Source organism: Calypte anna, chromosome 23 (genome assembly GCF_003957555.1).
Source record: "Calypte anna isolate BGI_N300 chromosome 23, bCalAnn1_v1.p, whole genome shotgun sequence".
NCBI lineage: Eukaryota > Metazoa > Chordata > Aves > Apodiformes > Trochilidae > Calypte > Calypte anna.
In genome coordinates, this window is record NC_044268.1 from 6,047,016 (window position 1) to 6,057,503 (window position 10,488).

Consider the following 10,488-nt stretch of genomic DNA (forward strand, 5'->3'; position numbering starts at 1 on the left):
ATCTACATGGATTAAAATTGTAGGTTTGTCACCTAGCTGAAGCAAAGAACAAGGTGACGTGGAACTGTCTCATCTCTTCCAGCATTTTGGGAAGTCAAACATTATTCCCTCAGTCTCACTTTGTTTCTCACCTCTAGGTACATCCTTGCTGGTCTCCTTGACATTCTCCTTGACAGTAACCACTGCATGTAGGTAACATTAGCAAAATCTGTCAGCTCCTCTACAGGCAGGTGTAGCAGGCAGCGTTTCACCTCTTCCTGAAGCATAGTGAAGGTTAAGAATGCCCTGGTTAGGTGGTGAGTATCATCCACTCCCTATATTGTCAGTGAAGAGAGAAGGCTTCTGTAATGAGTAGTTCCAAGGAGGAAGCTATGTTGTCTACAAGACTGATTCTTAGTCCATCCCAAAGTCTATTCACTTATGGCTTTGAATGGGATAAGCTGTCTGGATGCCCATAATACTCCACTGTCTTCTCTGGAAGTAAAGACAAGTGGGCAGAAAGTGTGCTGCCACGTGAGGGTGATGGTCCTCCTGGTGTGTGAACTTCCTTCAGCAGCTTGGTCTTGTTCTATCCTTCATGCAGGGGTTGTACAGGGCAGGGAGAAATGAGATGCCATTCCACATTCCATCTAGAAATTCATTTTTATCCCACAGCTATTCATCCTCCTCCACCAGAAAGTACAAGAAGGAATATTGGCATTTCTGAGGGTATTTTTGATACGAACCTGAAGTACTCAGATACTGAATATGTCTCAAGTAAGGAGGTGAATCTTCTAATGGGCATGAAATCTCCCAGCAGAGCCTGTCCTGGCTCCAGCAGGGTGACAGCAGTACCTGAGCAGCTTCCAGTTTGCCAGACTGAAGGCAGTGAGGAGCACTGGAAAGTCTCTGTTCATTGTGCCTTTTGCCAAGAAGTCAGAAAGGACAGGATTTCACTTCTTACTTTTTTTTCTCTTGCATCCAGTGGCATTACTGCAGCTTTTTTTGCTGAAAAGGTGCAGGTCCAGCACAGTGGGGCTTTTCAAAGACAGCAGTGGGTGTTTAGTAGTTGTGCAGATCATATTTGCACACTTGTTTGGCCTATGGCTGAACTCCATGATTTAGCAGTAAAATGATGCTCTAGAATCTGTAGCACTGTTTGTTTAATTAAACTTGAATTAGCTGCTCCCTTCCTCTCCATCACTAACCATTGTCTGTTTTCCTACAATGCTCCAAATGCAAGCCTGTACTTAAAACTAGCAGTTTGTATAAGAAAATCTGCCTAAGAGTTAACCAAGTCCTCCTTGCACTGAAGCTGGCTGTCAGGGATGGTGTCTGTATCTGAATGCAGCCTGTGCCCTGCCACTTGCAGAAGCATCTTGTCTTCTGCTACAGATGATTCACAGGGATAGTATTTGGCCCCCTCTTGCCTTGTTTCCCGCCCTCCTTCCTGGAGGCATTGTTCATCTGAGCAGTTCTCTGTATGTTTGTACTTTAAGAAAACCCTAAATCTCTCTTGCACTGACCCTACTGAGAAGCCTCCAGCTTTGTTGCTGTGTGCACAGCAGGACCCCAGAGTCCCCAGCCCAGGGATGGGCAACCTGAGGGTGAACACAGCTTCAGTTCTGCCTCTGACACAGGTAGTGCTCTCCAGTTGCATGGCCTCATCCTCTTCAGATGTGTGAGAACATGATCACATGCTGGAAGAATGCATCACAGTGTGTTACATCAGATTAATGACAACGTGTTAATTGTTGAATTAAATATTTTCTGAGGGAGAGTTTGGGATCCTTGGCATTACACCAGTGTGAATATGTGCACATGGTCTCCCAGCCTCCCATGCTGTAGACTTCACTTGCTGAGCCCCAAAATTCTTCCTGCTGACACAGATGCCCTCTGTGTGAGCTCTGGGGTCTCCTTGAGCAGTCAGACACACTTTTGCCTGATCCACCACATTTGGGGCAAGTGTCCTGGGGCATCAGTGTTGGGCCTTCTTGGAGGATGGAGATGGGAGCACAGACCCATTCCTGTGCCTGCAGCCGCTTCCCTGCCACAGAGCATCCAGAGCAGTGCAGAAGGTTCTGCCTGCTCACCCCTCTCCTGCCTCAGCCCCTGACTCAAACATTGGCCTGTTGTGCAGATGTTTTATGGGAAGCACTTTGGGTTTTAAGCAGAACTGTCTCATTGAAGAGGAAACCAAGTGTAGCTGCTCAGGAGCAGCTCCTGTGCAGTGCCACTGGTGTGTGGGTCTGTCTGGACCTGGGACTGGGAATCCCAATCCCACGTGGGCCAGAGCAGCCAGCTCCCTGCTGGATTGGCACCCAGTCTTATGGTGAAATGGGGTGATGGGAAAGTGGTGTGGGAGTGAAGGAAACTTCCCAAGTCACTCAGGAACAGTCACAAATCAGAAAACCTCCTTATGAGTGTAGAGAGCAGGTGAAACACAGCTACCCTTGTGGGAAGCCAGAGATGTGCAGGCAGGCACAGGGCACCAGGGGAATAACAGTCCCACATCAGCCCCATTTCTACATGGGATTTAAGGATGTGCTGCTGGTTTCTGACAGTGTCCCAGAGGGCAGAAATGCACTTGAGTGACAAAGCCCATGAGATAAAGGGTTGCAGTTCAGCAGGTGATAATCTCCCATCTGTTTCACTGAATTGCAAGGGGAGGTTTCCATTTTGTAGCTTTGTGAGATGAAGGCAGGGAAGGTATGAGCTGGCTGTGTCCAGCTGAACTCACCTCAGGGATCCCTGCTCAGACACAGCAGAAACACTGAAACCAGCATCCCAGTTCCCAGAATAGTGCTACAGTTCCTAGAAACCAGATAAACCAATGTGCCTCCACCAGAGGTTGCCCTGTTTGGTAGGGCCCAACCCCTGCAATGCTCAGGTACCACCTGAGGCTCTGGCAAACTGCATCTCCCTTCACTTAGCATCAGCTTAGCAGTGAGGTTTGGGAAGATCTCAACAGCTTTTGGATTCCATGGGCTGCAATACTGACTCTGCACCCTCACCACCATCCCAGTTCAGCACAGCCTCACTGGGCTGTCTCCTTACCTGCTGCTTCTGCAGTCTGGGAGGTCTCAGGGATGAAGCTCAGGGCCTGGCTGGGGTGGTTGCTCAGGTTCCTTTATCCTTTGTCCTTTATCCTTTTCACCTTCTGTGAAGTTTGAGTGGCAGCAGCTCAAAACTGAGCTGCTTTCAGGAACGCTGGTAGAGGAGTTCCAGCTCCCAGCCCTGTGTGCTGTCCCAACCTGCAGTGGACAGGGAATGCTCCTCATCAGAGCTGCCTTCCTCTTTGGCTGTATGAACTTGCCAGGTATTTCATAACAAAGAATTCAGGACTTTGAGGATGAGTCACGAGGCATCAGGTCCACCTGGCTGGGTTGTGCAAGCCATAGGAAAACCTACAAACACATGGTCCTGGGATGAAGATGTCACAGTGTAACAGCAAAGGGTGTTCTTGATGGCCCAGACAATGCAATGTGTCCCTCAGGGTAGTTCCTCAGCCCCTCCATCCTAATACTGGCCTTGTCAGTTGAAAATTAAATGCATTTCTGGAAGAAATGGTGCAGAAGCCAGTCTCACACCAGGCCACCCTGTCTGGGGAGAACCCTGTCCCTCCTGTGCATGTCCCAGCAAAGGATGTTGGTGGCCAGTTTGGTTGGGCAGTGAAAAAGGGCCCAGTGGGAGGTCAGGAGGGGTGAGCAGCAGCACCTTGTTTCAGGGCAGGGGGATCAGTGTAGTGTGAGCATTGCCTGGCTGTGCCCATCCAGATGCTCTCTCTGGCTCTGTGTGGGTGCTGCTGGCCGGGCTCAGCACCCCAGTCCCAAACACCTTTGGTCCCTCACTGTGCACACTGATGCCATGATCTATGGCACCTGACCCCGGATCTCCAGGAGCCTCCTCTCCTGCTCAGTCCTGCTATGGGAGTCCTGCGTTCCTTGTCACCAAGAACAGGCAGCCCTCCGCTGCTTGCCACCGTGGTGTCCCCTGCCACAAAAGGGGCTGGGAGGCAGCAGGGACAGAGGATCACAGGCCAGAGGCATTAACAGAGTGGCTGTTTCTCCAGTCTGGGTGACAGCCATGGTCACCTCTAGCTGCTTGGCCTCGCATTTACCCATTTACCCCCAGGCTGCAGTCAGTAGCAGTGCCTGCCTGAATTTCTGTGCTTCGGAGGATCCCCTTGGGGGGTGGCTCATCCCTGCCCCTTTCTGCTGCCGAGCGGGAACTCGGGGCTCTGTGGTGTTGGGGTACACTGACTGCAGTTTGGTGCGTTCCAGGTGAAACCTTTGTCCTGGGAGATGGCCTCCCAGCACCCTTGGAGCCTCGCCTGGACCCCATGGACTCTGCCTTGAACTCTGTCAACTCATCCAGCCACAGCAGGAGCTCCAGGGACTATCGGCTGCAGGGATACAGGCACCTGCACCAACCCTCCAGCATCACCCAGGGCAGCACCTCTGCCTTGCATAGGCTTAGCTCTGGGGGTAAGAGAGTTCAGAAGACAGCCTCCAATTGTAAATTGGCCAATAAAGAGCTTTTCTAACTCCAGTTACACCTTTCTGACTTCAGGAGGTATCAGAGCCTGGCTCTTACACTGCTGGACAGTAGTAGAGCTGATGGTAGTTCTAGAGACATGGTGGATGGGTGGGTGGGAATGTGGAGAGGTGATGCTTGCAGGGTCACTGCTTCTCTGTGGTGGCTTAGGAGGGGCCTGGAGGCCAATGGAGGAGGCAGTAGGCAGGAGCTGAACTTGAGAGCATGGGCAGGGGGCTGTCAAAGCAATAAACAGGCATCTGAGTCCATGAGTGTGGATCAGGAATGGTCCCTGAGCTGAGAGCTGCCTGATGAAGCTGGGAGCTGGGGACAGGAGGATGGGAGGACAGGCCAGGGTGGGTACAAGGATGGCACTTAGCTCTGGAAGAATGGGGACAGAAGAGTTGGTTATTGCAGTACATCGACACATGACAAATCCAAGTGCTTGCATAAAAAGTTGTGATTTTAGAAGCATGGTATCAGTAAAGGCTTCTAAAAAGCTCAGGCTGCTGATGCCTTGATACATCTGCCTCTCCCCACGTCTGTGTGTGCAGGCAGAGAGCTGGAACAGTGGGCTGTGCTGATGCCAGCATGTTGAGAGCAGGACTTTTGGTAGCTCAGGAGATGCTTCAGGACAACAGAATTTCACATGTGGACTTAGTCCATCAGAAAATGCAGCCCATGAAAACACAGAACAGCTTTGCTGGGGTAAAGTTGCTAAAGGTGGTGTTGGGAGCAAAGGGAGTGTGTGGGGAGAGAGGTGGGAATAGAGGATGGTTTTCTGCAGTGGTGGGACTTGTCAGCAGATGGGCAGGGAAAAGTCGGAATGGGGAGGGGGGCAATGGGAAACTGGGGTTTAGAGTGAAGAAAAGGTCTCAGTATGGGAGGCTGCCATGAAAAGGGAGGTCTGAGGAGTGAGAATAAGGCTTTGGTGCTGGACCTCTGCTGCAGGAATCTCCAGCAGGGCACATCCTGCTGCAGGATTTGCCCTTCACATTGTCTCTGCTGCTGCTTTGAGAGGACTCTGAGTGGGAGATGAAGGGTGAATAATGCTGGAGTCAGTCTGTGGGGGATGCTCAGTAACAGGGGCTCTTCTGCCATTCCCCAGGGTCAGACAGATACTTGGGCTCTCGAGAGGTCTCCAGGCTGAGCAGCCGTGACCCTTCCTCCTGGACAGTGGAGGAGGTGATGCAGTTCATAAGAGAAGCAGATCCACAGCTTGGCCCCCATGCTGACCTCTTTAGGAAACATGTAAGTTTCTCTGTGTGTTTATTTATTTATGTGTGTGGACCTACAGATTCTATACCACTGGGGGCTGATCAACACACCAGGGAAGTGTAGGAGAATCAGAGGCACAGCAGCACTTTGTACCAGCTGGAGTTTTGTGCTGTGAAGAATATCCTTCTAACTTGTATCGTGGGCAGGATTTGGATCCTCTGAGCTCCTGGAGGGGAAATGGCACAGCCCAGCTGAGGCTCTGAGCACGTTGCCTCTGTGTGTACAGGGAGCTCAGCTCTTGGCTGGATTTGAACCCTGGCACCAAAAATATAAAATGTTATTCATCCTGTGTTAATATTCACATCATAGCAAATTTCTCCTGCCAAGAACTATGTTCTAAGTGGAATTCATTGAGTGTGTTGCTGCTAAATTCCTCTGTTTCTTATAAAGAGGAGTCTCCTGAGGCCCTGGTTCTTGTGCATGTCTTTAAGTGTAAAATAGCTGCAGACAAACAGCATGAACTTTGTGGAATATAAGCTACAAAAATTTTGGCAGCTCCACATCCTGACTACTGCCAGATAGTTCCCTCTGCCTTTTTATTCAGTCCATCTTACACCTGGTGGTGCTCATGAAGTCAGAAGAGCAGTAGGAGAAAATACTCATCTTCCCCAGGCAGGAGGTGTAGTGAAATGAGGCAACCAGGTGCCACTAATTACCAGGTAAGGGGCATGAGCTTGTGTTCAGCCCACCTGTGCCTGATTAAGGCCTTTTATTGGCCCCCTAATCCTGCTCATGCGCAGTTGGGGCCTGCCCTAATCAGGCACAGGTGGGCTGAACACAAGCTCCTGCCCCTTACCTGGTAATTAGTGGCACCTGGTTGCCTCATTTCACTACAAGGAGAGGTGGACGGGATGGTTCTTGCCCTGTGCTGGGCTGACACCACTTTTTTTAAAAATTAGTTTTCATTTCATTATGCAAGAGCGTGCACAGCTCTGCTAAGGGATGAAAGTCTCCTGTATTGGCAGTCTTGAGGAACAGCTTTGCTTTCAGCTTAAGAAGGGAAAAGCACAACAAACCTGGTCCTGAAGATTACTGGAGATCTCACCAAGTGTGAGACCTTATTGAGCAGCCACATAGGACAGGATTTTATGTCGTTAGAGGTTGTGATTTTTATTTTTAATTTATAAGTCAATTGTTTTTTTTTTTCCATGGAAGCCTGTACGCAGCAAAGCTCTGGGCCAAGCCAGGGATCATGTCAAGGAATGTAAATGACTGGAAAACTTCACATGCAGATGCTAAGTTCAGAGCCATTTTCTGGTTATTTTGAGCTTTGTGATCCCTCCCTGAGCCCCAGTGAGGGCACATCCAGCTCAGCTGTAAAGCCTCGGATGCTGTTGAAAGCTGTGCTGTTGAAATCAGCCTTGCTGGAGATGAGATGTTCCACTGCTGCTCTGCCAGCTGCTCAGACTTTACTTAGAAACTCCAGAAGTCTGCTTTACAGGCAGTGGCAGTCCCTTCAGGTGTACAGGGTTTGGTCCCTTGCCTCCAGGGCTGTGTGTGTTGTGGCAGAGCTGCTGTCCTGGCTGGCACATCCCGTCCCAGGACACTTCCCCTGCAGTGGGATGACCATGCCCTGGGGTGAGAGAGTGAGAGTGCTGCCCTGCCCTGCCACCGCCTTAATTATTCCCCTGTCAGAGAAATCCCTTGCAAAACTTCCCTCCCCACCTCCCTTCAGGATTTGTTCACCAGCTGGATGTGGCTCCTGCACGTTGTCCCTCAGCACCTTTCCCACTGCCATGCAGGATTCAGAGGCTGTGGGGCTGCCCCCCCTGGGATGCTGCAGCTCTGCACCACCTGCAGACACTTCTGTGGTGCTTGCACACCCAGCTCAGTGCTTTGGTTGTTGTGGGTGTGGGAATAGGCTGGCTCTGGGGCTTAGAGGGGGGCATGAGGTGGTGCTGACGGGTGCTGGTGTCACCTCCTTGCAGGAGATTGACGGGAAAGCCCTGCTCCTGCTGCGGAGTGACATGATGATGAAATACATGGGGCTGAAGCTGGGGCCGGCCCTGAAGCTCACTTACCACATCGACAAGCTAAAGCAAGGCAAGTTCTGAGAGGACTCTTGGCAGGACAGACCCTGGAAGCTCCTCTCCTGGCCATCCATACCCGCGCTCGCCTGCAGACAGGTATGCATGCACACACCCATTTACGCCGCAGACGGACGCCTGGCCCTGCTGCAGGGGCTGTGCCACCCTCCTGCCCCACGCCAGCAGCCGGGGACCAGGGGGACTCTGGGGACCAGGGGGACTCTGGAGGAGGCTGGCACACCCGGGGGCCTCACGCCGGACTCCGTCACAGGCATCGTGTTGGAAGGGGAGGGTTTCTCCCCGCTACCCGCCTGACACTTCTCCGTGGGCTCCTGCTCCTGCTCTCCGGGATGGAGCCGTGGCTCTGGGCAGAGCCCTGGGACTGGGCTGGCTCTGGCTCCTCTCCCTCCCGGCCCCTCAGAGGGGTGGTGGGGCCAGGGGGCTGAGCTCTCCTCCGGGCAGCTCTGCTGCAAGGGGATGATGTCCCTAACCTGCACTTGGCCCCTGGAGCAGCATGCCAAGCTCAGAGCAGTGACTGTCCTGTCTTCCATGCCAGGAGGTGCCCGGCCTCCCACCCTGGGGTCCACTCACCTCCTGAGCACTGTCCGCCTCTCAGCTCCCAGCCTCCCCCTGGCTGGGACATCAGAACAGGGGTGGAGGCTTTCATATTTATTTTTGACTGAGGGGGCCACGCGGGAGCGTGGAGCAAATATTGGGGGAGCTGAGGAGCAGGGCTGGGCCTGGCATGGCCGTGTCAGGGATGGGCCTGGGTCAGCATTGGAGGCTGTCTGGATGCTGCAGGACTCAACTGATCCTTTGCTCCTTTTTGTTTTTTTTTTCTTTTTTTTTTTTTTTTTTTTTTAGGGTTTGTTGTTTTATTTTTTTAATTTCTCTTTTTTTTATAAGGAGTCATCTGTTTAAAATGATGAAATGATTTTTATACCTGTTGAACTTGCAGCTCTTGGAGATTTTTAGCCAGAAATGCAGTTTTGTCTTCTCAGGGGCCCTCCCAGCCCTCTGGTTTTGGTCCGTCCCAGCTCAGCATGTGCAAGAGGGTTTTGGGTCATGCAAGTCAGAGGGTCACAGTGTGGTGACCTGTCCTTGTGTTGCTCTTCCTGCCAGGGCTTTGCCCTACCTGGGTGCTCCTGTTTGTTTCAGACAGTCTAATATATTTATTTTTGATGGCACTTGAGCAGTAACCTGCTGTCCCAGACACGTTACTGCAGCTGCAAGAGGAGTCTCAGTCACCCACCCATGCCTTGTGTCCCCTGGGCAGCATCTGCCAGGATGGGGGTGTCTGTGGGGACAGGGGCTGCACCCCTGGAGCATCACCAGCCCCCACGGTCTGACCTGGGGAAGAGGCTGATGGAGAGGAGCAGTGGAGGGGAAGGGGAGAGCTTCCAGTGTGTCCCCACGCATGCACCCACAGCTCCTGCACACCTTTGCCTCCTGCAGTGACAAAAGGGCTGGGATGGGGAGCTCTGCTGCAAGCACTTCTCCTCCTTCTGGCTTTAGCTCACCCTCTGTGCATCCTGAGCAACCTCTCACACCCTCATCCCTGCCAAGCTCGAGGGTCCTGGCCAGCAGCAGGAGAGGCCTCCTTGTGACAACCCTCCAGTCTTGAACTGGGTCAGGTTTACCCCTAAGGGGAAAAGTTGCAAAAAACCCCAAGAACAATAAAAAAACAAAAACCCCAAAGTAATAAAAAGCTGTATAGCACAGTGTGTGCTGCTGTCCTCACTGCTGCACCAGTGGGGTCAGAGGGATGTGGGGCTCACTAGCAGAGTGAAACACAAGCCCCAGGGCACCCCTCGTTTTCACCTGACACGGATCAGGCAGGTCCCTTGGTGGGGTCAGCCAGTGCTTTCCTCTGCACTTATTTTATGTTGATTTGTTTATAAATAAAAGGATAACTGAGTTCCTCCCTGATGGGTATGTGTGCTGGTGGGGGGATCCCCTGCCTGGGCCCTGCAGGGGTGGGGGGTGCAGGGCTGCTCCTGCCCAGCTCCTCCTGTGCCTCTGTGGGAGCTGGGCCAGACCTGGGCTGAGAAAAGCAAAACCCCAGCAGCAACCTGATATGTGATGAAGGAGAGCTCAGAGCTCACCTCCAACCCTGCCTGCTCCCTCCCCAGCAGCTCCTCGATGCTCTCCAGGGTGTTTTTCCCAGGATCATCCCTGCCTGGCAGCACTGGGGATGGTTGAGGAGGGGGCAGACGACTTTTGGGCTGCAGGGGCTGAGTTGTGGAGGCACAGTGGGGCCTTGGCCAGGTCCCATGGTGACCACTCCCCTGCATCCCTACAGTGACAAACCCTGTGAAGGCAGATTTCAGTTCTAAACTTTCACTGCATTTCATGGAATCATTGAATCCCAGCCTGGTTTGGGTTGGAAGGGGCCTTACAGACTGTCTGTTCCATCCCCCTGCCATGGGGACACCTCCCCCTAGACCCAGCTGCTCAGTCCCATCCAGCCTGGCTTTCAACACATTCATTTTCTTAACTTCAGATGCTTCAAAAAAGGTTGCAGCCCCAGTTAAGGAGCTGAAACAACACAAAGGGTGTGGATCACAGCAGAAAGTGATCACCCCCACCAGGACTGCCCCTGGGCTGGCAGCTCCTGGGGTGACAGGAGCCCTGCTCAGGGGTCAGGTGGGGGCTATGGAGGCAGCAA

At 52.4% G+C, this 10,488-nt stretch overlaps 1 protein-coding gene across 5 annotated transcripts in view; it reads left to right on the forward strand.

The window, feature by feature from the left end:
- The window catches only part of SCMH1 (Scm polycomb group protein homolog 1), a 53,658-nt gene extending 43,914 nt beyond the window's left edge, over positions 1–9,744 (forward strand). For all 5 annotated transcript variants that reach the window (XM_030464382.1, XM_030464384.1, XM_030464385.1 and 2 more), the window contains 3 exons: positions 4,263–4,466; positions 5,624–5,766; positions 7,722–9,744. In XM_030464382.1, the coding sequence (XP_030320242.1) occupies positions 4,263–4,466; positions 5,624–5,766; positions 7,722–7,847 (473 nt within the window). In that variant the 3' untranslated portion in view covers positions 7,848–9,744. The remainder of the gene's footprint in view (positions 1–4,262; positions 4,467–5,623; positions 5,767–7,721) is intronic.
- Positions 9,745–10,488: the final 744 nt, after the last annotated feature.